Source organism: Corapipo altera, unplaced genomic scaffold (genome assembly GCF_003945725.1).
Source record: "Corapipo altera isolate COAL_440 unplaced genomic scaffold, ASM394572v1 45, whole genome shotgun sequence".
Classification (NCBI taxonomy): Eukaryota; Metazoa; Chordata; class Aves; order Passeriformes; family Pipridae; genus Corapipo; species Corapipo altera.
Window position 1 is genome coordinate 19,992,296 of NW_020884877.1, and position 27,322 is coordinate 20,019,617.

The 27,322-nt window shown below is 45.7% G+C and overlaps 1 protein-coding gene across 1 annotated transcript in view; it reads left to right on the forward strand.

Annotated features, from left to right (window-relative positions):
• The window catches only part of MARCH4 (membrane associated ring-CH-type finger 4), a 99,073-nt gene that overhangs the window by 2,257 nt on the left and 69,494 nt on the right, over window positions 1-27,322 (forward strand). Inside the window, exon 2 of the mRNA XM_027637266.1 lies at window positions 3-214. Coding sequence (XP_027493067.1) covers window positions 3-214 — 212 coding nt within the window. The remainder of the gene's footprint in view (window positions 1-2; window positions 215-27,322) is intronic.

Here is a 27,322-nt window from a genome sequence, read left to right on the forward strand (position 1 = left end):
GCGGGCGGCGGCGGGCGGCGGCGGCGGCGCGGGCAGCCCGGCCGCCGAGGAGTGGGGCAGCCCCGCCGGGGAGCCGCCCGCCTCCCTGCCCAGCAGCACCTCCTCGGATGACTTCGGCAAGGGCAAGGCCGAGGACCGATACTCGCTGGGCAGCAGCGTCGACAGCGGCATCCGCACCCCGCTCTGCAGGATCTGCTTCCAGGGGCCCGAGCAGGTGAGCGGCCGCGGGCGGTGGGCACCGGGGCGGGGGGACCGATGGAAGCGATGCCCCAGCCTGCGGGACGCGGGGCCTGATGCTTGCAGGGATGTCACTGGTGCTCGGAGCAGGACCCGAAAGCCATGGAGACTCTGCCCTCTGCCCAGGCCCTGGGCTTTAGGATTTTGCACCTCGGTAGTGTTTCCCCGGGAAGTGTGGGGTGGAGGCCTGCTCCATCCCTCTCTGCTGCCCAGCAGTCCTGCCCCGGGAGCCCATGCCCAGCCTCAGAGCTGTACAGCTGTGGCATGGGAGGGATGCGCTGACGCCTTCACGAAGCAGAGTGGAGCTCAGCAAGGGGGGCTTTTCCTTGCTTTGTGGGTGCCCAGTTGCAATGATACCAGAAGTGATGCAAAGGACGAGTTTAATGTGCTGTTTGCTTTTAAAAATACAGCTTCAGTCTGTACAAAGACATGTGGCAGGAGACAGCTCCACTTCAGTGGTTCCCAGGGGACAGCTAGTAGGAGCTCTGCAGGTGCTCCACTGCTCCCATGCTCCCAGTTGCACTAGCTGGAGGAGAAAACCGTCTGGTTACAACTGTAGCTGTTGAAGCTTGAGCCTTGAGATGCTTGTTGGAACAGACTGAGGTTAGGGCAGTGAAGTTTCCCTACACCACACAGGAGAATGAAACAAATGCAACTGTGCTAGAACATAAGATGCCACCTTGGGGCATTATTCTCCATATTTAATGACAATTAAAAGCAGCTCATGCATTTTCGGGCTGGCAACTTCCTTATAGTGATGTATCCAGCAACATTTGTACCTAACATGACATGGCTTGCAGGTGACAAGGAAAGCTGCAGACCTCTGTGGGATCAAGCCCATATATACTGATAACTTTACTGCTTGGGATAGTCCCATTAACTGTCTTAATAGGGGATCTTTGCATGGGAAAGGGTTAAGAGGTTTGACTCTACTGATACTATTTCCATTTTGGGCACAGATTCTGGCATGTAAGGTAATACATTGAAATCTTGAATGGGGTTTGCCCCATGTCTTCTTTCCCCTTCACAGACCTGTGTGCTCTGCTAAGGAAAGCTAGTTCTCATCTGAGAGTGGCCACGCTCTGGCACACATCCTGCCTTTCCCAGAGCTACCTACATCTGTAATGCAGTGATCGTGCCTTCCCTTATGCTGGTCCAAGGATGGTGGTGATGGGGGCTGGGAGGTGCAGAATAGGCTTCCATTCTTCTTTGGGAGAAGCAGGGCCTGCCATCAACCCATCCCAATATGCACAGCCTTGCTGGATGTGTCATACCAAGGGACCCATAGGTCACAACTCGGTTCTCAGTAGCCATCTCTAATGGTTTATGCTGTGAGACAGTTTTGATCATAGGATTTTAGATGGGGGTGGGGAAAATAATTCTTTTTTGGAGATATCGTATGCCTTCCTCACTTATTTGTCTTCTTCATGTCTCTTCTAAAAGTTGGAAGCCATGCAATTCACTCCCTGGGAATTTGCATTATTCCACATTTCTAGTACTCCTCCCTGGCTTGCCATTCTGCCTCTGTACATGAGACGTAGCACCTGCAAGATTGGCTTACGTGTCAGAGCAAATAGAACCTAAGCAGAATTAAAATAAAGGTAGCTCGCTTCCTTGGAGAACATTAATGCTTGAAAATAATTGGATGCTAATTTTCACACTGAAAACCAGTGTAGGTTGCATTGTAAAAGTGAGACTATTTGCTGACCATCTGCCAGCCTACCTGAGTGAGAAGCTGGGCAGACGTGACTGGCATCTAATAGAGTTTCACCAGGATTTCTCTTTTTTTTGCTTCTCACAGTTTCTGACCAATATAATAAGACACTTATGGCTGGATTCTGCCACTTGTCCTTGAGCTTTACCTTATTCTGTAAATAATTTTTTCTTCACCAGCATAGCTTGAGAAGTATCTAAAACCCTTTGCCCTGCAGCAGCTGGGAAGCATATTATGGAGGCCCAAATCATGAGGTTTTAAAGCACAGCCAGATCCCCAGATCCTGACACAGCTTCCTGGAAGTGCGTTTCAGAATAACTGAGTGCTGAATTGGTGCAGATGATGTCAAGACCTGTACTTTGGTTTACTTGGCCCTTATGTCAATAAAAATCCAACAGGGCTAAATCCCAAATTCCTTTTCTTTGTTATTATGGTGGTTATTACTGGTTTAGTCTTTGTTTCCCATTTGTTTTCCAACTCAACAGCTGAGCAAAGACTCTTCGTGTTTTGGACTTTCACAACTATAAAAGTCATAGATGCACATTATTCTCTACCACCTCTGCCAAGATCAGTATGAAAATTTATCTGCTTGGAAACAAAATATAATTGCTAGTTCTTTACTCTGTAGATTAATGACAATGACAGATATAAACAGTGTTTTATTTACCTGTCAAAACCATCTGAAACTGCTGCAGCTGTGGGCAAATTTGCAGGGCTGCATTACAGTACCAAGAACAAAAGCCATCATTATAAATTGACTGTTAGGTACTCTAAGCTTATTTACCCAGATAAAATGACAGTGAGTCTCCAAAAGAAGTTTTAATCCTGTTTCAATATAAAAAACCCCAACCAAAATAACAGCCAAAAAGGTTTCTTAGTAATCTGGCTTTGCAATAGGTTTTACTTAGTATATAATGCAAAATAAAATCAGTAGGGATTTTCACTTTAAATTTATGATTGCCCAACATGCATGATACTTCAGGCTACTGAATTGCTTATATCTTAAGCTCCTCGTGTGTGTTTGTGGCTCTTATGGGTAAGCTGCTTCTTTCATTTAAAAATGTGCTGAGGACCGTAGGAAGGAGGAAAGCTCATTATTGTGAAACTGTTCTGATCCTTGCATGTTACTCAAGAGAAACGCGGGTTGCAGACAAGAAAGAGTGGATCTGGTGATCAGGGGATCACAGCATCTGGGCTCCCGTTTGAGGGCACGACCAGCAAGCTCTTCTCAGGTCTGGCAGCTGAAAAAGGCAACTGCTTTCATTGAAATGAGAGCTTAACATCATGAAAGCTGAGAGACTGAACTCTGCACTTGGTAATGGCATTGCCTTTCAGGGACTTGCTTGGCATTTTCAAAGGTTTCAATGACTGAACATCCCGCACCGTTGTGTCAGGAAATTCTGAGACTATGGATTGAACGGCAAAGCTCTGGAGAGAAAGCAAGAAAGAAAAATGCTGGAGTATTTTCTTCTGTTTTGGGTAGTGCTAAGTGTTTGCAGAATTTTATCTGCTTTCCTGGATCTCTGACAATGTTCTGCAAGAGAAAGAAATGAAGATGAGCTCTGCTCTCACAAATGTTTCACAGTATTGGTACGATTCCAAGCTGAGAGCAAGTTGTGGAGATGAGCAGGAAAAAATATGGGTGAAAAGTCCCTTCACATCAGCGGATAAACTGTTTGCCCATGTCACAAGAAGTTAGCAGTACTGTGGAGTTTGGGATCTCAGAAGTTATGCTAGCTGTGCTGAAAATAAATAGAAAAGCGTTCTTAAATAAAACTGAGATAATTTGGAAATCCATATATTTCAAGGATTGCTTGTTAGATTGTCAGCTAGAGTGTGTGTACATCTTTTCTTCCCTATCAGTTTCAGTCTGCATTTCTCTATTTCTCTGTTCTGAGGAAAGATGCTGTAAGGATGGAGATTTGAAAAGTCAGTGCAGATAGATTTGGTTGGATAAGGAGGATCAGAGAGAACAGTCTGTGGACTGTTTTGCTCGCAGGCTTGGACTTAGCTCAGTATTCGATAGAAATGCTTGAAAATAGACTATCTTTCCCACCAAAGTTCCCTCTAGACTTTTGGGACACCAGCTCCTTAATATGAGAACATGAAGACCTTCAAGGAAATTGGAAGGGAAGACAATTTACAATGGATATTAGGGCATACATTTCCATGTGATATGTAATTAGGCTGTGGAGCTCCTTGCTGCAGGACATCAGCAAGACAAGGAGCTAAAGTTTAATGAGTGATTGTAAAGCCATGTGGTTATTAAGACTACTTAGTGTCAGAACAATTAATGATAACACTTCTGAAAGTAATATTCACACTTCACATCTGAAGCCAATCTAGAGATCAGGGTAAGACTGAAGAGGAGCAAAACCTTGGGGCTGGTCTCTAGCCCCACAGCTCACCAGCCTCTTGTGTGTAACCAGTGGGATCTTCCTCTGCAGGTGCATGTCTGGATTTCATGCACGTGTAATGTAATGTCTTCATCATCAAGGCACTTGCCGTGTTCAGGACTTCTCTAGAGCTAAGCTGAGCCTAAATTACTCAGTCTGGATTAACACACATTCTTGGAGGCCCTATGTAGGATCAGTGAATGGTCAGTACTGTTGAACGGCTGGTCATTAGCATGTGTTGCTTGAAATAACCACTGAGAATCTCAGCCCCATTCCTGTTCCAGGCACAGGCAAAAAGCATCTTTAGCCCCCTGCCTAGTAGGATTTGCAGAAAAGGCATGAGCTAAGCCAGAAAATATTGCCACTCTACAGACTGGTCTCTCAGCAGCACAGAGGAGTGCAGATCTCCGGGATGCCTGGTTTCTGATTTACAACATTGTAAGATCAAGGAGACTCAGGTACCTGTTTTCTGGAGTGAGACAAAAAGAGGCAGGCTGTGGCATAATGCAGGGCACAGGTGTGATAATGAATGAGTGGAAGAAGAAACAACTGTGCAGCCATCATCACAACCATGTGCAAAGCCAGGAAAACTTGGGAATGGAGATGCTGGTATTTCAAGGGGTCTGTCCAAACTGGCTAGACAGTCAGGATGCTCTTTTCAAACATTGACTCACAGAATGACAGTGCAGGGTTCCCATCCATGTCCTTTCATAGGTGTGTTCCCACAGGGTTCATTAACTTGGTGTTAGAAGGAGAATCATTCATTGGAAAACAGCCAGTCCTGCTAAAACTAAAGACTAAGAGATTTTGGGATGCAGCTGTTTAGATTTCAATCTGTATATTGTAATTTATGACAGAAAGGAAGAGAAGATGCTTCCTGTGACATTCAGTCCACCTCTCTGCCTTCCCATCTTTGAATCTTAATGCCTCCATAGCTCTCCTGTTTCATCTGTCCCAGGATCAAATCTGTGCTGTGTAGGCAGACCATTCTTGGCTTTGGCAAAAGCTTTGCTTGAGCCATCAACTGAATGAAGCCCAGGATGCCGTCTATTTTAGATTTAGATGCTGTTGCTACAGAGTTGATTGGCAAAGCTCCCATTAACTTCAACAGCAAAAGTGTAGGCATCCAGTAGCAGGGACCTGACCCCTGTATTTCAGTAATGTTGTGCACACAGCAGGGTTTCTATAAATAATAGTGAAAGCCACTAATCCCATTGACTTTTAATTGCTCCAGAAGACAGGGTTTTCACCTTCTGTGCCTGCTGAAACTCTGATGCCTGACCCATTTATTTCGGTGCTACTAGCTGGCCTGAGCAGCAGTTTTTCTTTTCTTTCACTTTTCCCCATATAAAAGGCTTCATGAAGGAACTTGTCTGTGTTCATGTCACTGTTTCTTAAATATACATTTCAGGCCATGATTACCAGTGGCTGATGTCAGTTAGTGACAGAACAAGCAATGCAAAAGCATGTAGCTCCATTGTTTGCATCTGTAGAGTCTCTGTTATTTCCACAAAGGCAACGCTTGCTCCTGGAAGGGCTCTGTTCATACAAAACTGAATTGCATTCAGGTTGTCTTTCAAGCAAAAATTCATTCCTGGCAAGGGCCGCCTTTTGCTCACATTTGTGTTTTTCCATTCAAGGCTGACCCAGTCCAGAAGTCAGAAATGTGGTTGTACCAAAAATATGTGATTCTGCGTGTCCTATGCGTCTGCTGCACGTGTCTCCACCACTCCTAGGCTGGAGTAAGATAATAAGATAATGAGTAACTACAATTGTTACTGGTTCATATCTGTGGCCATCCCATCCTTTTATTAGCTGATTGCTAAAGGAATAAAGCCATGTGGTGGTGTTAGCTGTTACAGTTTATGCTCATCAGCCCTCCTCAACCGATTGGCTAATTTCAGCCAGATTTGGCAGAGAGTAGAGATCTGAAAGGCATTAAATTCCTGTAAGTTTCATGAAAACTAGCTGGATAAAGAAGAGGAAAGCTAGAAATGTCCTGTTGTGGGAGAGATTATAGCACTGTCTGTGGTAGACACTGCAGGACATGGAGGACAAAGCTTCAGATGGAACAACTGCTTTAACAGGAATGTGTATCCCATCAGACAAAAAAAGAACAACCCCATCATCATATGGTTTCCATGGGAAACCAGACTTACAGAATAGCTTGTTAACTTTTTATCTTTCTCCTTTTCCTTTGTTAATCAGGATTGCTTACCTAAAATGAATTGCTTGATGCCGAAGACTTTCTTATCTTCCCCCATCTTTTCACAACCTACCTTTTATCCTTTTCTGATTTATCACTGGTTGCAGTAGAACAGATTACATTCTTGGCAGCAAAGAGTGATGAGTGATGACTTTCTTCTGATGAAGAAAATAACAGCAAGACCTGAAAATGTATGTAGATAATAAACGGGCTGCCCCCCATGCCCCACTGTGAGAAGTGATAAGGCAAAGTCATGGTGGGCAGACTGATTGCAGTGACAGGGCCCATACCCTGAAATCCTCACACGTATTTTCTTCTCTCATGTCATTTCTCCTTTACAGTCTTTGGTGGTTTTCTCTCACCTCCTCTTCTTTCCCTTCTTCTTGGCTAAAGTCAATTCATGCATCAGATCTTGGCCCCACCCATCCTATCTGGTTCTACTCTGCACAAGTTCTCCTATGGCCTATTTACCATCATATCCAAGCCTTCTCTGTGTGCAGCTTGAACACTGATGACATGACTCAAAAAAGTCGCATAAGTTTAACCTGCTTCCCTGTGTGGAGAGTGAGGGATGGGATGGTACAGAATGGGAGAATGATAAGCAAAAATATGGTTTACGTATTATTTTAGTCTTTCCTATATCTAGTGCCTTGTGTTTGTTGGAGAAACCAGGCTGTGCTTGGGGAAAACTGTGTAACCTCCGTGGAGGATGGGGTAGTTCAATCTTGAAAGGAACCCTGAAAAAGTTTTGTTTCCTCTGTAGAAGAACTTCCTGGCAAACTTCCATTATGGTTGGAGAATTGGACTGTCAGACTTACTTTTTACTATGGAATCACAGGCATTTAGACCAGCAGGTTCACAGAAAAAACAATTTTGTAGAACAGGAGAGAAAATAAACTTGATAGTCCACCAGTTTGGAGGCCAAAGACTGCTATTGTCTTTGCAGTGTCTTTGCATGTCGCTTTTAGCAGAAGTTTACCAAGGATTGCTTGATTGACAGTGTGTTTACATTTAAGATAAGGCCATGGGGTCACCTTTCCCACGCAAAAGTCTGTGCCATTAGCTAAGAGATGAGTGTTAGAGGCACCTTTAAGGTTTATAGTGCATTAAACATTTGTAGGTGTTTGCCCTCATGGCCTGAAGGGAGTCCTGTGGCTGCATCCTCTGTCAAGTTGTTCCTTGTGACTGCCATTGTAACCCCGGGTACTATGTGGGTTTAGCTTCTGTTTCTTAATCCATGCACTGATCATGCCCAAGCATCATGCCCAGGTCTCAAGAGAATGAGTCCATCCATCCAAAATCCTGAGGCTGATCTAACCAGTTCTTAAGGATGAGCATGGCTGGAGAATCTGTCTTTCCTGCTGCAGCTCATTTCTTCTTGCCCTCCCATTAGGAGGACAACAGATTATTTTTACCTTTACTTGTTTTCCAAGAAGTAAGTAACTGAAGGTGATTTCCAGTAGCTACACAGTGAAAATTCACCCTTTCAGGACTTCACAAGTTCAGGTGGCAACTGAAGCCATAACATTCCCTGTTCTTCTCTAGGCTGAACAATTCCAATTCTGCCTTTGCTTTTATGACCTGTTTTGTAGACTGCTAATCATCCTTGGTGTTATCCTCTGGACTCTCCCCAAGTGGTCCATATTTTGCTTTAAGTGCACTGGAAACAATTCTCCAGCTGAATCCTTGTCAGTGGTGAGCAGTGCAGAAAGGTCTTGAATCCTGTTTAACAAGTAACAGAAGTCATCCATTCCAGGGTAATGTTTGCTTTATTTATTTATTTATGGAACAGCAGAAGATTATTGATCGTTACTCAACTCATGATCCAGTACGGTCTCTTTGTCCTTCAGAGCTGCTCCTTGGGCAGTTATCCATTCTGACTCTATGCACTTGGCATTACTCTCTCAGTGGAGGAGCTGTATTTGGCCTTACTGAATTGCATCCCTTTTTCCTCAGTAGCAGGCACTTCCAGGAGGGCCTGCAGATGCACTAAGCATTAAGTCTGTTGAATCTTTGAGGTCATTAATGATTTGAGCTCTTCTGCCTTGCCTCCTGAGGAGAGTTGGGAGGAAAAGGCTGGAGAAGCCGCTGTGCTTTTCTTAAAGGATCCCTTGACTGCCATAGATAAGGCTTATGGCTGGGGCTGGTCCTGTCGTTGCCCGTTTACAGCCATGTGGAAGAGGAGCAAATGGATCCTCATTACTTCAGTTCAGGTGTCAGCTCTCTGCCCCAGTTAAAGCCACTCTCAGCAAGGCTGAATATGATTTTCCTGACAGATTTAGGGCTGTAGCCAGTCCTGATTGAAATGTTGCCCCCATCACCCACTTCTCTCCTGCTTCTGCAATCACTTTATGGATGGGGTGGCTCACATTTCCTCCACCTTCTTCTACTAGCACTGTCACTTGGGCATTAACCCTACCCTCACCTTGAGATTCTTTTCTCTCATTTCCCTGTTGTGTATTCATGTTGTGCCTAGGTCTTCATTTGCTTACTTTAGGGTATAACAGATACTTGCTCATATTCTCATTTCTTGCTTTCATTTCTGTGATACCTTTTTCTCCAACTTCCTAGCATAGGCATTGCCCTGCTTCCCTTGAGTCAAAACCAAGCAGATCACTTCTTTGACTGGTATCTTGATGGAAGAAGTGGTTTTCCAAGAACTTCCACGTGCATGTCCCTGCCCATCAGTGTTCCCTGTCCTTACCAAGACAGGTCCTGTATTGTTTTTCACTCCAATTCTCATTCTTTGGGAGAGCTAAGAAAGCTGTGTGGAAGAATCTGTTGAAGACATAACACACAGCATCAGCACACAGGAATCCCGCTGACACTTCACCCACATCACATCAGCACCTACCCTGGCAATTTCATTCAGGTGGTGAACTAAAGTTCAATGGGTGGTTTGCACTTTCTGCAAGTTGGGGGGTGATGGGCTAAAGCTGCCCCTCCAAACACCCCACTGCTTTTAGTTGTGTTAGGTGTTCTTCTCAGCTTGTCTCATATGTTGCATGACCTTGCACTGTCTGATGAATGAAGCACTTCCCTCTTCTCCTTGTTAAGCACACTAGGACATGTCAGGATTTAAAGTGCTGGAAAAGTACAAGAATATTATTATCCCATTCCAAGTGATATTAAAAGAACATTAAGACGGATCAGATGAGCATTCAAGAAAAGTAGGTAATAATAAAATACTGTATCGGAGAGAAATAACAGTTAAGTAATTAAAGAGAGGGTTTGCACAAGAGGCAGAAGGAGAGTTATGGGTGCTTCTGGCCTCTAGACCATTCTTTATTTTAATACTATGGTAACCTTTACAGGATGTCAGTATGTCAAGCATTGCACCAAGAAGTGAAACAAAGGCTTTTCTTGCCCTAAAGAGTTCACATTTAGGACATAAAAACCCAACATTTCCTTAACATTGAAGAGACATGCAATCGTACAAGATTTAGGGCCAGAGGGAGTTATTGGGCCAGTCTAGTCTGAGCCTCTCTATAATAGCAGTGAAATAAGTTCCCTGAATGAAATTCCTGCTTGAAGGTTAATAGCTGTGCAAGGACTGGAGAAGAAATATCCCATCTTGATTTTCAGATCTCCCAGCAATGGGAAATTGTTGCAGTGCCCAAGGAGAAAATCTGGGGAAACAAGAGAACTGAAACTGTCTTTGCATATCAACTTTTGTCTTTTCTGTCACAGAAAGTCCTGTGTACTCTGTGCATCCTTAGAAACCAGCTTCAAAAACCCTTGGGCTAGCTGGCAGAGAAGATTTCCCTCATGGAAGAAGTTCTGTGTTTGAAGACAGTTTTATTCCACATCAGATTAAAAGGAAGAAACTTTCAGCCTGGAAAAACACTCATGGGATTCAGCTAGTTAGGAAAAACACAGTTCATAGCCTCCTCTGACATATGAGATCAGAAGTGCTGTCACCTACATTTAACCCACATTTGGAAAATTTTCTTCATACATGGGATGGCTACATAATTTCTAAGAAAAACATTTCTACAGCCCCCATAGCCTGCAGTGAGGAATCCTACATAGAGTCCAGCTTGCTAAACTGTCATGACCTGGCGCAGCTGCCATCGTAATTCTCTTTCCCACTCCTTATGATTAATTTCTTGCCCTTCTTGCAGATGTGTGAAATCTGCAGGAGGGTCCTTGGCCTTCCCAACCTACATCTATTCATAAGATTTCTTCTTTCACCTTTTTCTTGGTGATACCAGACAAGAGCCTCATCTCTTTGAAGGTGTGCTCAGGCAGGTGATGCAAATGTCAGGTGATGGTGACAATTCTGAGTAGCTCAGATCAAACAAAATCGCACAACCTCAGAATAATTTTGGATGCAGAAACCTCAGGAGGTCATTTTGTTCAATGCTCACTCAAGCAGATCTGACCAGATCAGATACCCAGATATCCAGAGCTGGATAGCTGCAAAGACAGTTATTCCACACATCTCTCTGGCCCTGGTTTAATGTTTGACCTCCCTTATGGTGAAAATATGAGGGTTCTATTTTTTATTTATAATCATATTTCTTATGTTTCAAATTGTATCTGTTTCCTCTTGTCTTGTAACCATGCAGCTTGGAGAAGAGTTGGCTTTCTTGCTGTACCTTTCTATGAGGTGGCTGAAGATAGCAGTAAGATCTCCCCTTAGCTTTTACAGTGATTTTAGAAAGAGTTGTGCAAAAGATAGGATTAAATGTCTGCTCTAATTCCCCAGGATGGATTTTCACAGGGGCTGAGATTTTTATAATGGTAGTCAGATAAATAGCAAGGGAAAATAGCTGCCCCTCTATAGCTTGAAGAATGAGAACAAACATTGCTAATAATAGTAAAGGCTCAGATATTTCTCTTTGTCATAGCCAGGACACTTCTTGATCCAATAATCACTAAACCTCCAAGAGGTGATACCATGTCAAATCTGAGTCTTATAGAAATGCTGGTGGTAGAAAAGCTTGATTGAGCAAGAACTGTTTCTGCTTAAATTGAACAGAAGGATAAGCAAAAAGAGATCTGTAACTAAGGTTTTCAACTTTACAAAAGCAGATTTTGAAAAATTAGGAATCCTCAAAAATGTGCAATATAACTGAAATTTATTATACAATGTCTAATTACTGCGAAAACCTCCATTAGCTTCTTTGTAACAAACAGAAGCATTATGTTTCAATTGCTGCTTTCTGGAAGCTTACAGCCATTCTCCTTTCTACAGGCCATTTTTACTTTCAGGCTTCAAGTAATTTGCTTGGAAAGCTGTTCAAAACCTGTCCCAAGATGAGTTTTAATAAAACGGAAAAATATTCTTTTCTCTCTTTCTTACTTGCTTCCCTAGCATCAATAGTTCTCCATGTCAGTTCTATGTCCACAAGATACACTCTGTGCCATTTAAACTTCTCTGCCAAATTCAACCACCTTTGATAAATAAAGGCTGCAGAACTCCTAAGCTCTTATGAGTTGCATGAAAATGTGTGGCCAAGGGGGCATACCCCCCATACTGGGTTTGTAGTGCCATGGAAGGGAATTTTCATAACAGGTCCACAATTACTAGATATCAAAAAAGCCACTTTACTCCCATGTTCAATTCAGGGGGAACCTACCCGTTGTTTGGGTCCATTGCTCTGAGAACTTCTGGTTTTGCTGTTGTCTTTGTTCTTAATTTTGTTTACAAAAAGACAAGAAAAAGATCCATCTGCCAGCAGAAGCTGAGCTAGCAAGTTTGAGTGCAGTACCAGAGTATTTCAGAAAACAGTACACTTACACTTAGGAAAACAAAGGAACTGCATAGTAAAAGTTTTAGAGGCTTCTCCACTGACTCCAGTCCAAGATCTGTTATTTCAGTCGGCCTCTTTCAAGGGCACTTCCCAAAGGGGCAGTCACACACAGCTGAATGGTACTTGCCCTTCAGGCAGCACAGACATAAAGGAGGTTGATGCAGCACTAGCTGGGATGGCTTGAAAGCCTGGACCAGTGTCTTTGGTAATTGGTAGTTGATGGCAGCACCTCTTCCCCAAGCCTGCAGAATCCTACATGTCACTCCATCACTGTAGCAAACTCAGCTGGATTGGAGAGCCAGGTGACCAGGGGAACAATTGTAGATCAGTTAAGTGATAATGAATGGCAGAGAGAATATCAGAAATAATTCTGTGCAACTTAACAAGAGGAGGAATTTTGATCAGAGGCATCCAAAGTGCATCTGTCAGTAGGAAAGCGAGCTAAGCTGCTGGGACTCTTCAGAAGTTCTTATTGGTGTAGTAAGCCAAAGGAGATGCAGGGACTGCTACAGGCTTATGGATTTCTAAGGAGCAGTCTGAGAGGCCCCACATCAGAGATTATTTGCAAAGGCATACAAATGTGTGTGTGTGTAACTGAGCTGCTCTGCGTGTGTTTGGGAGGATCAGAAACATATGGGGCAAATGTCGCAATCTCTGAAGCTGGCAGGAGGTTTGCTACCATAGCGTGGCTCTGTTTTCTGTTTGGGTTGGATCCAGCTATTTTTCCTTGTAATAGATGTGAGAAGGCTACTGAGATTGGGTTTCTGTGATGAAACAGAAGATGCAGGGGGATGATCTTGGGGCAGACGAGGCTGGAAAACACATGCTCTGCTTCTCTGATCAGCACAAGGCCATGTTGTACCTCATGGAACCTCACTCATTCGTTCCCACGGACTATCCCACTGCCACCAAAAAAGTCCAGTGGCATTCATCAGCTCCTTCTTTCTTTGTATCCCAGTTCAGCTTTTCTCCACATTTGTGTCTCCTTCAAATGGGGCTCAGGGATCTGTAGCTTATCCCTCTCCAGGTGATGTGTCTCCAACAGGAGAATGTAACTCTCTGTCTTTTCTCACCAGATAATCCTCTACTCCTAAGCAATGTGATAGGAGCAGCAATACCAGCCCTCCTGGGCTACAGGGGAGATTTCCACTTTCTCTTAACTACATCCTGAATGTTCCCAGTTTTTCAGCATGCTCTGCATTTTGGCCTGATTAGGCTATTTGTTCTGTTGTATTGCAGAGACAAGGAGTGGTGCTTAGGCACAAGAGAGTATGTTCTCTCTGTATCCTGTAAAATAAAAGAAAATGTGCTCAGCTGGAAATGAAACAACTTGGAGTTCAAAACTCACTTCCACTGACAGCTGTTTTGCATTTTCATACACTCACCAACCACCAGTACAGGCCAAGGTCTTTACCCCTAGGTAAATGCTCCTAAGGTCCTTAGCTATTTGTATGCTGGATATACTCATGAGTCAAAAGGAGGCTGCACAAATGCACAGAGATTGGGAAAACCATCCAGATCCTTCCCATTTGGCCTGCCTTAACCGTGTTTTTGGAACAAATATCCACCCACCGAGTCCCCTTTCTCAGACTGCCCTGTGGTATTTGTTCCCAGGGTGAGGTAAAACCCACAAGTCCTTCTAGACAACACTGTTTGGTACTCTCTGACACAGCTTCAAGTGTAATGGGTGGGTTGCAGCATGAATAATAGCCCTTCCTGTGATTTATATCTTGTCAAGGGAGAGAGAGGGATTTTTGCAAGATACCTATCTACCTGTCAATGCTTATGGCACAACTGCTGGGACACATCTGCACTCATGTGACCGTCTTTAATCTGTTTCCTTTTAAATCACTGTGTCTACATTGCCTTGAGCTGTTTTCCTTCACTCCTGAAATACGCACAGCAGCATTGGAGGTAGGTTTCTGCAGTGCATTGCTCTGCTTCTGGGCTTCAGGGCTTTTATGAGATGGTCAGAGCTTCATGGGGGTCAGGGACCTGGGTTCCCACCAGCACACTCCATGACCCTTCTGTCTTTGGAGGTTCTTCATGATCTCCAGGCAGCAGTCAGCCTTCAGGCACTGCCGCAGCGTGTGCTGATCCCAGCACTCGCTATGGAGCAGGGACTGGCTGTATGTGTGTTTGTGGCAGCGTGGGAGAAAGCAGATGCCACGTGGCTGAGCCAAATTGGATTGAGAAGGAGATTAAATGGTCATTTGAGGGTCACGTTTTCCTGCAGAGGGCAGATTGATGGCATGGTGCACATCTGGGCTGTGGAGCAGATGCAGCAGAGTTTCAGCTGCTGCGAGGCACTTTCCCGGAGGACTCTGCTGAGCTCACTACAGGATTGGAAACACAACACAGCAGCAGCTAAGAGCTCCCCCATCCAGGGATGTCCCTGTGAGGAAAGTGTTCCTTTGGAATGTGACTACTCTTTGCTGCTACTGGTACATTTCTAGTTACAGATCTACACTTTGGCTGTTCCTCCCAGAAGTATGTGCATGGCATGTCCAGTGCAGTGTGGAGATTAGCAGTGTATGAGAATTGTGCTGAATCACAGTGGCTCACAGATCAGGCCTGCATGTCTTCTGTTGTTTCAGTCCTCTTATCAGTGCTTGATGTTCACCCACTGAAAAAGATCTTTCCATCTGACCAACCATCCAGGAAGTTCACCAGGTCATGAAAGCAGGCTGACCTGGAAAGATCCAAGATACAAGGATGTTTCAGAACTTGATTTAGGCTTGAGCACTTTCTGACACTAGGATGTCAGAGCTGTGACCATGAAATGGTAGTGAGCCCTTGCTGGATGGTACAAGTGGTAAAGAAAAGTTCCCGGGGAGGGTGGTATTCACCCCATATTAGAAGATCTCTAAGCAAATAGCACAGTGTGGTATGGAGGAAAACCACATGGCCTGCCTCCATGAGTGCTCGGAGGGGAGCATCTCTGCTTTCTGCAGAGCCAGAGTTTGCCTTCCTGCTAGAGAAAAAGAAATAGACAGAATGGTGTGGGGAACTGAGCAGCAAACACAGTCCTCTCAGATGAGAGCTAACTTAGAGATCAGTGTTAAAAAAACCCAGATTTTAGAATTAAGGTGGCAGCTTGGTCACTTGATTACAGGTCCCAACCAAGGTAGAGGATTGCTCTCTGGCTCTAAGAGGACACTTTTAGAGCAGTTCCCCTATAGTGTTGGCTTGATTAGAGGAGGTCTCTCTTCCAGTTCAAGTGGATGAAAGGGAATGAACAGCAACCAAGGAGCTGAGCTTTGTAAATAAGCCGTGATTCTGGGCACATCACCAAGGTGGGACACAGCTCTGAATTGCAGACACCTCAATGTGAGTGTCACAACGTAGGTGTCTGCATGTGGACTGGATGTCTAGGCAGTGAAAAATCAAGAGCTTGACTCATGCCCACGCAATTATTTCTTAGTGGAAAACTTCTTGAGGTAGATAATTGTGCCCCTAGTCAATACAGTCAGTGGAGCTGGAGAGCTAGACACCTACATTTGCTCAGCTGACTCACTCCTGGGGCTCTGCTGTCAACATTGACTAGACCTCCATCGATTATACGGGGACAAGGACATCCAGTGTTCATATAGCTGCTACATCTAGATATAGTCTCTCTGGACCTGGATTCACCTGTAGTGATACATAGGACCCTTTCATGCCACCATGAAGCAGGACTGGAGATCTTCACTTTCTTCTAGGAATACTGTAAGGGATCCTTGTTCAACTATAAAACACTAAAACCACTTCAAAGCTAGGTGCTCTGCAAATGCTGACTGTTCACATTATTATAAGTAAACAGCAATTCAGAAATGCATGCACGACATTGAAGAGTAGTAAACAGATGGGAGAAGTTGCCAAGTAAGGCCATGCTGAAGCGGTGAGCAAAAATAAGTGTTAGAGACAGTCTGACATTTTTATAGCAAGACAGACGCAGCCAGGATTTGAAGCATATAGCAATAAAGTGGGGTCAAGGAGGTGAGCTGCCTTTTCTTGGCCAAGTTCTTCTCCTGTTGGGCAGTCCCTTCTGTGCTCAGACAGCAAACCTTTCTTGTTGCTGGCCTGGCTGGGTGCAACACAGCTCCATGGGGCAACACAGCTCCAGTGGACGAGGCAGGAAAAGTGATACTGTTTGTGGTGAGCTGCTGTGTGGGAGAAAAGAGACTTTAAACACAGCTTTGAAGTCACTGAGTTACATCAGCACTGGGCTGAGTTGAACTGACAACTACTAATTACTGAGAGAAAAATGACTCACGAAAAAACAATAATAATTGTCTTACATCTAATGGATGACTTACAGTCAAATAGAAAACTACAGTCTTGGCACAGGGGACATGCATAATGTGACAGACAGCCTGCTGCCTCACGTATCTTTTACAGAAATAGAGTTCAAAAGTTGTGCAAGACGTGCTGTATTTTAATTAATCAAAGCCCAGAAATGCTGTTCTGCAAACCTAGGCAGAAGTTGCATGAGGATACCTTTCTCCTGGCAAAACACTGAAACTCTGGCTTCTGAGAAGTTCCTATTTTCCCTTTTCCAATATCCGACTGGAATTGGTGCTGGAAACTCTCCCATGGGGAGGGGAGAGCATTAGCAGAGGGAGTGTCCATAGAGAAATAATGAAAGGGAGCCATTCTTGGGGACTGATGTAGTAAACGTGTGACAGGTGCTCCTGGAAATTCATGTGTCTGTCAGAGATGATAAAACTACTTCCCGTTGGTGTGATAAGAATGTATTAAATATTTGTCTGGGTTTACACTGGCACAGATTGTAAGGGAAGCTCTTGTATTTTAAGGGATTACATACTTTACTACCATATATGCTACCTAAGTAGTACTGAGAGCAGTTCTCGCATGAGTCTGTGATACAAGGGAACGGTAAGCAAAAGGCAAATGGTTGATCATGGTCTTAGATGTAATTTGGATCAACCGACATGGTTTTCCTATTTTTGGCATTCAAAATGATCTTTCCACCTCCATGAAGTAGCCTGAAGTCTGTCTGAAATCTGAGCTGGTGCTGAGGCTCTCCTCATTTGGGTGTAAATGGCTCCACCATGCTTCTTGGGCTCAGGAGCATGGAGGATCCGTCTCTGATTCTCAGCTCACATTTTAATCAGCAGGTAATTTCCAATCTCTATTTTGGGAGGGACAGTTCAGCAGCCCTTGGCTCTGACTTTCAAACTGCTGGGCCTACTCAGCAGACAGAGATGTCTGCTGGGGACCAAGGCACTCAGCATCTCTGGAAACAGCACCAGCAGTTCAATGTAATTTTTATTTTTTAAAGAAAAAGTTGGCTTGGTTGGCCTTTGAGTTACTGTTTGTTATTTTCCCATGCGTTATTGATAATTCTTGTTATTGGGTCATTTCTCTTTGTAAGCATTTTAAGTACAGTTCAACACCAGTGTGTGACATGCAATTCCCTGAGATAGTGGTGGCCTCCTGTTCGCCTCTCCATCTCTTTTTTTCTCTCTCTTACAATCACTTGAAGGTTCCCTTGAGCCTGTGCTTAGCTGGTTCACCCTGGACTCTAAATAGTAACATCCTTAATCCAGGGGACTTCTCTAATCCTGAGGTCAGAGTGGGAGGCATGAGTGATTGCTCTGAGCAGCAAACCCATTTATGCTAAGTGTTTCACTCTCTGAGCAGCATCGTTGAGGAAGGACGAGATTAGAAGGATATCACTGGCAAAGTGACTAAGAGATTTATCTTATTCATAGGCTTGGCTTGTACTTAAGGAATTTACATTATTGGGATTTTTTAAAATCCAAGCTGGCTGAATCTATCCGTCTTCCAGCAGTGCCGCAGATATCAAAGGCTTGTTGCTTCCTTCCTCGTTTGTACTTTGCAGTACCTACACATTGCTCTCACTGCTTTCTCTGTTGCTTTTCTACACCTGTTTCCATATGCCAGGAGTACCACCAGCACCCCCAAGTCCTTAAGAGATTATCGTAAGGCAACTCAATGTCAAGACATTTTCCTAGATATTCAATATGTTTTTTCTTTTGCTTAATTAATTTCTTCATGATTTGTTTAGTTAATGCTGTTGGGAAGGATTAAGAGGGATGCATCTCCCTCTGACACTGACATGTCTGGATATTTATAATAAAGAGGAGTTAGATCTCCTTGAAACTTCTAAGTCAGAGATCCCCTCTAGAGAGGGAGCTGGGCTGATCATAGTATGAAGATAAGTATTTCTGTGCATCTTTCCTGAGAGAAAACTCTCAGGAGCTCAGACCTCAGGGAGCCCCTACCCTGCCTGAGATCAGGGATACCAGCAGGAGGGCCCTGCCAGCACGAGAGCCCCAGTTCACAACACTGAGCCAAGGCCTGGAATGCCTTTGCTTCACCAGGACTATGTATTCAGCCAGACTACTTGGAGAAATTATATCAGCTAAACCCCACACCCCTCTGCTAAGGAAGACTGACACCTTGTTGGGGACTGGATGGAGGGGGGGCATGGCTGGCACAAATGAGTTGCTCTGGGTTAAGGCTGCATGAAACAAGACATGCAATGCTGGAAGGTAAAATATCCACGGTGAGCATAGTCAGGCTAAGGTCAGTTCAGAAACTGTATCCTCCCACTGTGGTGTCTCCCTGCATAGCAATTCAGCCAGGAGTACCAGAGACATTCCCATGGGAAAGAAAAAGGTGTCACTGAAGTTGAAGAAGAGGTTGGTGTCACTGAAAGAAGGTGAAGTCTTATCTACAGACCTTTCTTCAGGGTAAGAGTGACTGTCCAGTCTCTTGGTGATGTGTGGTCATGAGCAAGCTGAGCCAGTCCTTGCAGCTATAGTGAGCAGCAATCTCAGCTCTGCATTTCCACTGTTTCCAAGCTCTAGCACCACTCTCTATGCAGCCAGGGACTTGATCCAACAAGAATCAACTTTTTAAAATTTTTGATTGACTTTCTGTTGAATCAGTTCCCCCATCTGACCACCTGGTCACCAACACAGCACTGGTGAAGGGGCAGGGCAGCACACCTGAAAGGGCAAGGGGAAGATGGCAGCACAGACTTAGCATAAACTGTGCATAGAATTGCATCCAGATACCAATTCCCTTCTAGCAACAATGAAGTATAAGGCATTTGAAGATATACTGCAGCAATTTCAAGGGGATTATTCTATATTCAGCCCAGTGAGATAAAGCAAATTTTGGGCTCAGCAGTTGGCACATGACTGATGCCCAGGAGGTTCCTGTGCTCTCCACTCAAGTTGGGGAGGTTGGTATTGCTGTCCTTCACCTGCTGCACTTTTGAGATCAAATTAACATAGAACCAGTGAAAATTTGGGCTCGAAAAGCCTGGATAGATGTGCTGTCTATGCCCACCACCTGCCTTACCTGTACCTCTGACATGGCTCCGGCTCTATCCCTGCATCACCACCAATCTCCCATATCATCCTGCTTCTCTCCACCTCGTGGCCCCCAGCTGATTCCCCACCTCTCACTCTTCTACTTGTTTCCAGGCATACCTCTCCTTTTTCCTCCTCTCTCCTTCATATCTGGTGCTCTGACCTGGGCAGAAGGTCCCTTCTGTCCTCCTTGGGAACAGCAATTCCTTGACCAATTTCTAGCAGCAGAGTGAGACTGGGGACAAAGCCACACTCCAATGTCCCCTTAGCTCCCTCTGGTGAGCATGAGACCAGGTTTGGTGCCTCCACTTCCTCATCCCCTCCCTCCCAGCAGAGATGGAAATAGTGTCCTCCAAGCCTGTGTCACTTATGAGACCCTGGAGTGCCTGGACAAACTGTGTGTCTGTGCCTGTCCCAGCACTGCTGCTGCCATTTCTTCATCAGAGAACAAATAGGGGAAAGCAGCCACGAATGAGAAAGCACCTCTCTTACACCTCCACTTCCCAGACCCCTTCCAAGCTCAGTACTGCAGTCACCACATTTGTGATCATCCTCACACAGGACTCTTTCTCCTTTGGCACATCCCCATCATCTGCACATCTCCCATTTCCCAGCCCAGCCTCCAGAAATGGTCTTGCTGGGTAACCTCCCTTAATCTTCACCTTCCTCCCCAGCAGGAGTTTGGGTGGAGAAGGCAAGCAAAACCTCTCACTTGGAGTGGGTGTGCTTAATTTGGTGTTTGTTTTCAGTGCCGTCTGCTCATCACTGCTTAATGGATTTCATTTGTGATGCTGAAAGAAAGAAAAAAAGAGCTATGTCCCTGCCTCACTACAGCACCTTCTTTCAAGGGAAAATAGCTTCCCTGTTTGCTCCTTGATGGCTCTTTGTGTCTGCAGGGTTCAGCTATCAAAAGCTGAAATATACCTGAAGCATGCGTTTAAATGCTGCTTATTTTCTCCCTCCTGGGAGCAGGTGAAAGGTTTTAAGTCTGGTCCTGTTCTGCCAAGGGAAAAAGCGATGCTAAAATGCAGCCTGCCCCAGTAGAGGAGCCAGCTGAAGAGGGTGGCTCTGGACAGGCAGCATGGGCTCACCTGGACAGGTCTGGTTGCCACAGGAAACCTCTGTGTCTCCTAAGCATACCCAGCACCAGCAGGCTGTGACTTTCTTCCCTACCTGCTTTTGCTCAGGACAGACCCAGAGCATGCCTGCACGGGGGATGACTGGGAAATCTTGACCAATTTCTAGCCTGTCCTCAAATCCAGGCTACTTGAGACCTATTTGGTTTTGTGCCTGCAAAGTCCTTTATTTAACCAAAATCAGACCTTCAGCGTCCAAAATTGTAAAATGATTGGTTGATACTCCTTTAAATAGCTACTAATTTCCTCTTTTAAAATTTCCCTCCTGTTCTCCTACACTGAGTTTGGATTAAGTGCCATAACCAGCCTCTCTGTCCCTGGACAGGGTCAGCTTTCCTAGTCTCTGTGCGGTGTTTGTTGCTACACTACTGTTTTGCAGAGGACCCATTTTCCCAATTGTGGCACTGGCTCTGACTCTTAAATAAGCTGTTGCGAAAGGAGAGGCATTAGGGAACGGCTACCAGGCCTCCAGAGAGCCAGACCCAAGCAGAAGTGTGAAACGTCACTGTGCCTGTGGGTGAGAAGGAAGGAAGCACCATCAGGCCACAGACTTTATTTCTCAGCCATCTACCTCACAGTCCTCTTGGCAAACCGCAAATAGTAACACCTCCCTCCATCCCTTCCTCCTTCCCTCCCAGGAGCTGGGAGGCAAAATTAACTATTGCAAAACCCTCTGGGTGCATGAAAGAGAGTCCAAAGTGTCTGTGAAAAAGCCTTTCCACAATACAAATCCTCACTTGTGACGTATTTTAGGCCTTTCATAGGATTAAAAATAAAGCGAGATGAGCCTCGTCCCAGCATTCAGAGCCAGGGGTGTGTGCAAGGCAGATTTGGGCTCAAAGCAGGCTCTGCTTTCCACAGCATAAGTGACTTGAAGGAGCAAGTGTTGTGCTTTTAGCACAAAAGGATGGATTTTGAGGCTCACTGGCAAGGAGTAGCACTGCCTTCCCCTGCCACTGTGCTCCCGCCTTCATTACGGCAGAGTGCGCTGCCAGGAGCAATTAGGCAGAACGAGTTTTGTTCTCTCTAAGAGCAAGAACTCTTTCGTGGAGAGGTTGCTTCTCATTGCTAAAATGTGGGTTAGCTCAGGAATTTGCCGTGGTTTTTGAGGGGGTGTTGCCAGGCAGGGCAGGACCAATTGGTTTCATTAGAAGGGGGCTGAATGCAAAGCCATGGAGGGACATATAGGCTGGAAAGAAGGATGGTGCCAATGTGAAACCTCTCACCTGGCATTTGGAAGCCTGTGGCATAGATCTCTGCAAAGACCTCCTATGTGTCCTCCAGTGAGTCTCTGCCCGCACACCAGCTCCTGCCTGGGCACTGGGGACACTGTGCTGTTCCTTTTCCCCAGGGAAATATCAGGGTAAAGGCATTGACAATTACACAGCCCTCAAACTACTGAGAGAAGGAGGCACAGGCACAAATGCCCAAGATAGCCACTATTACCCTTGCCTCATTTTATGTATTTTTGCAGCTGCTGCAGATGTCTCAGTGTCTCCCTGGAGGGATGTTAGGTACTTACAGCCCTTTCAGCTCAAACAGAGCTGCCTACAGGAGCTGATGGCTTTGGCCGTGGCTCCACAGGGCTCCCTCCTCACAGGCAGGCTGACTGAAGTCAGTCGAATTGTCCCTACTTTGAAAGGGACTTGCCTGCAAGAGCGTGGCTGGGTTTTGTCACCTGGGTCAGTGCCGACTGCCACTCACACAGATCTAATTGCAAGCTCGGGATGTAAATAAGACAGAGGATAAATAAGAAAGGATGTGCTGGGAAGCCCCACAAGAGGAAATAAAGATATTATTATTGATTAATAAAGATAATAACTGTAGTAGCTATTGACTTGATCTTGCAGCACCAGGTGCACCAGCCATGTTGTGTTAATGCAGGAGAAGCGAGAGGTGCAGCAACCCCTGCACGCGTCACACATCTCATTTGCTCTTTCCGAGCTGAGTCAGAGAGAGCACATTTGTAAAATGTAGCCTGAATATCATACGCTAAAGTGACCTGTAGGATTTTCCCACTACAGTCAACTGGAGAGCTTTTGGCAGCAGTAGTTTAGAAGTATTTTTCCATGGCATTAGCCGAGGGGGTGGTGGCATTGCTGGGAAATGTGCTGAATTTGAGGAGCTTTGGAACTCACTGGAAGAGTTCTGCAGAAGAAATAGAGGAATTGGTGTTTGGATTCACGACAGTGCTGTCTCCCAGTCCCAGGCTCTGTAGCAAAATGTTTTCCCTCTTTAAGCCATCCCTGGGCTCACTTTATCTCCATGGATTCAGAGCTGGCACAGCCATCTGTGGAAATGCTGCCTGGTGGGATGTATCCACCCTGGCTGGGCTCAGTGTGAATAGCCAACACCCAGTCTTAGTGCCATGACAGAGGATGCTCTTTATGGAGCTAAACACTACACATATTAGTTGTCCCCCAGTTACCCCTCCACCTGGTCCCTTTTAACTGGGAAAAGAACTACCAGGATGTTGCAGTTGCTGTATCCCAAGTGGTAAAATGCAGAGCTCAGGTGACCCTCACCCACAGGGCTGTGAGATGGATGCAGCCCTGACCCAGGTAAAAGGCATATGTGTGTTATGGTGAAGACGTGCCACTCTGCACAGGAACAGCTCACATTTGCTTTGTCCTCTCACCCCCTAAATCTGATTTAGGGTGGCCTTGTCTGTGAGGCCTCCTGTGCCTTCAGTCTGTTTCCAATCACCCTGCTGGCCACCCTGCTGGTGTGTAGATGCATGTGTGTGTAGTGGCGTGTTAAGCCCTTTAGAGCATGAAATGTGATAGCTGTCCCTGCATGCAGTGAACTGGGGCTGCAAAGGGAGATGGAATTAATTGCACCAGCAAGTAGAAGCTGATTGACAGTCAGCATCGTGGCAGTGTGGAGGTGACTCTGCAAAGGGCTGGGAATCAGCTTAATCAGGAAGAGTTGTCTTCAGCTGGTATCTGGGCAGAAAACACATCTGTTGGCATTAGTGCCTGACGGTATCCACTGGGTTGGAGGAGTGCAGTGGGGGACCATGGCAGACACTTGGGTGCCAGGCTCCCCGAGCCTGAGGAGAAGGGCTCGCAGGACAGCAGTTGGGATGTGGTGCATGAGAAACCTGGTTTGATGTGACCACAGGAAAGAAGCCACAGACAAATCCCTGGGACATGGGCTGTAAGTGAGGGCTTGGGACTGATCTGAAACACTAGATTTAAAAGTGAATTTTGGAGCTAGCAATTTTCAGAAGTAGCTGTCCCTGGCAACTGAGTTGGAGAATAAGGGACATTTAGCTACTTATCCTGCCTGAGATTCAGCCTGGCATTTCTGCTTCCTGAGCATGGAGCTACCGTAAAACCACTGTGCCAGGGCAGAGTAAAGCACAGTGCCAGTCAAAGTTGGTTTTACTGTATCATAGGCAGCACCGAGGCTAATCTCAAACCCCCTAGCTCATCTCCATAACCCCAAAACAAAAACTTGGTACAATATACTGATTCAGAGTCCCCACTAGGGCCAGATCCTCAGTGACTCCAACTTGGTGTCTTTCCCTCCTCGGCGTTGTAGAGAGGTTTTATTGCAGGCACTGGAGATGTGAGCACCCAGGCTGATCAGTCCAAGGCTGATAGTCACCATAATGACAAATTACCCCATGGCTCTGCCTTTTGTTATAGGGCTATTGCTACCGTGTCTGTGACATAGAGATGAATCATTCTGCCCAGCGGTAGTGCACAGCCTCCTCCAGAATGGCTGCTGGTTACTCATGCACAGCAGCAATACGTGCTGGCTTACTGCTCCAGGAGGGTCATCTCCAGCTGCCTCTTCAAAATGCGAGAAGGGAGTGATATAGACCATGCCATAGCTGAGTAGGGCTGAGTCCCTAGATGGGCAAAAAAAGGGGCAGCAAATTGTCCCTGTCCTTCTATGGGGAACAGGGTTGTGTAGAGTTTCTTCTGAACATAAGGAAGAACCAGAATTTCCACCCTTGTATTAAAGTCATTTCAGCTGATCTCAGTGGGAGGCAAAGCTGGGTAGCAGGGCCTCTGAGCCCCGTGTTCAGCTCTTAGCCAATTCCCTGCCTGACACAGGAAAATGAACTAGAGCTTGTCTCCACCAGAGAACTTCCCCCCTGCACTAATCTGGTCTGGCAGAGGAGGCAGAGCGAGGTGCCAAAATGCTTTTTTCTTTTCCTTTTCATCCTCTTTTTAAATAGCAGTTCAGCTGATGGGCAAAACACGATCTAGAGTAGCATTTCAGGCAGCAGAAAATTAGTTCAGCTTTTACCCTCATTAGCTGATTGCCAGTAATTAACATTTTGTCATTAACTACAGATGTTTATGGCCTGGAAGAGAAGTTTGCGTGTCTCCACACTAGCTCTCAGATATGCACTGATTATCTCCATTTAATTGGCTGCCTGTGCCTCAGTTTCCTTATCCACTAAGGGATAAAAAAGGTCATAATGACTCACTGCCATCCTCTACTTTACATCCCAGCCTGTAAGGGCTGTCAGAGGAAAATGTGCTGTCTTCAGATACGTGTCTTTTTAGGAAGCTCAGCTTCAGGAAATGTACTTTTTCACTCAGCTTGCCAGCCCTTCCCATTAATGAGCCTCAACGTCCAATAGATCATAATCTCCTTGGCATTAAGTGACTTTTCATTGTGTCCTGGAGCTTTATTCAAACTATTATCTTCAAATAAGCATGGATGCACACAAGTGCATTCATTCCTGTTTTTTGATGGCACCTGGTTCTTTTGCAGGTGGTTATGCCAAGGTATCTCATAGAACCCATAAGTGGGGATGAAGTGGAACACCCCACCCTGAAGTCTCAGCTCCTGGTCTGAAAAAGCAGTCATAGCCCAGCACTTGAGTCTCAAACCCAGCAGCAACTGTGGATGGCTAGCACTCATTTGTGTGATGCCTCTGACAATCTACCCAGATTTTGGAACAAATCCTTCCATAGCACTTGTGTTCTCATTAAAATAAATGCATTTATGTAGCAACCTCTTCTGAAGGAGTAACCCCACAGTAGTAAATTCATGTGTGCAACTTGGGATTTCAGAGAAACGATGTAACCAGAAATAAAGCCAGCTGGAGTTTCATCAGGAGAGCCAAAAGAAAGCTCCCTCTCTCCTCTCCCCATTCCTTGTGCCTAGAGCGCTGAGCAGGCCCCAGCACTGACCTGGCTGTGGCTCTTCTCCCTTCCTGTTCCCACTGCAGCTGCCACAGCCCTGGAAAACATGAAAGGCAGGAGCACTCGGTGCAAAAATGTCTTTCCAGGAGACTGCTCTAAATGTCACTGAGTGAACAGGGAGCCTGGATAGGTAGGAAGAACTGGAAAATCATACACAGTACCCTGCCAGTTTTGCTTTGAAAGTCATTGCTGTTTATGTGCCCAGCATCCCCCTCTCCATTTCTCCTGCTGTGCTGGGAGCCTCAGCACTCTCTGCTTCCCAACCCTTCCTCCTCTTCTGCCTATGTAGCCCTCTACACCATTTGATGCTCTTTTTCTGAGCGGGAGGGCGCAAAGTGGAGATTGACAACGGAGTTCAAAGGCCCTGGGGATGAAGCAGTGACACTTATTGTTGCCACAGTGACTGAGTTTCTTCCTGGTGGTTCCATGTACAGGGCTGTACACCACTGCCTCTACTAGGTACAGCCACAGTCTCTACAGGTTGAAACAAAGGCTCTGGCTGTATCTGGAGTCAGTGTCAGTCTTAAACAGGAGGGAAATATAGGTTTTCAGCAGAGCTAAAGGCATCTAGGTGATTTCTGGTTCACACAGCAGGCCCAGAGCTCAGCTGCTCTCTGCACAGGCGGAGGGAGTTTGCCTGTGCCAGCAAAATGCACATCGATGCAGCCTCACACACTGACCCCTCCCGTGCAGCAGCGTTGGCTGCTGATGGTCCCCATTGCTGTATTTACATCCCAGCAGTGCCCCATGCTGTGAATAGGTGTCAGCACCAGCACAAGCGGATTTGATGGTCCCCACGAAGAACTCATCTGAAGGATAGGGACTTGAGGACATCACAGTATCCAGGCTGGGGCTGCTCAAGCACAGAATGGGAATATTGGTGAGGCAGCCCACAGACAGGCTGTCACACTCAGGGGAGGAGGTAGGAGAAATGGGGTTTATGCAGCACTTGCATTTTCTTGCCCTTACACCTCTTTAGTTTCCTCTCCTCCTCTGAGGATATCACCTGCTGAGTCGTTGGCCCTGCCTTTCTGTGTGGCATGCCCCAGGTTTGCACAGATTAAATCCAAGTGGGGCTGACAACTCCTGGGGTAGCACTGGGAAAGCATGACAGCACAAAGCATGCCTTCTAGGAGCAGCCAAATGAATTACTGGGCATTTGGATAAATCCAAGGGAGAGTCCAAGGATTGGCCTCAAGCAGAGACAATGTGTGGCCAGAAGCCATGTCACAGCCACACGTAACACCAGCTCATTATGAAGGAGCAGGACCCCAGTGGCTGTCCAAGCTGTGCAGAGCATGTTTGCAAACAGCAGGAGCTGTGTGTCTCAGAGCACTCTGTGCTCTCTACATCC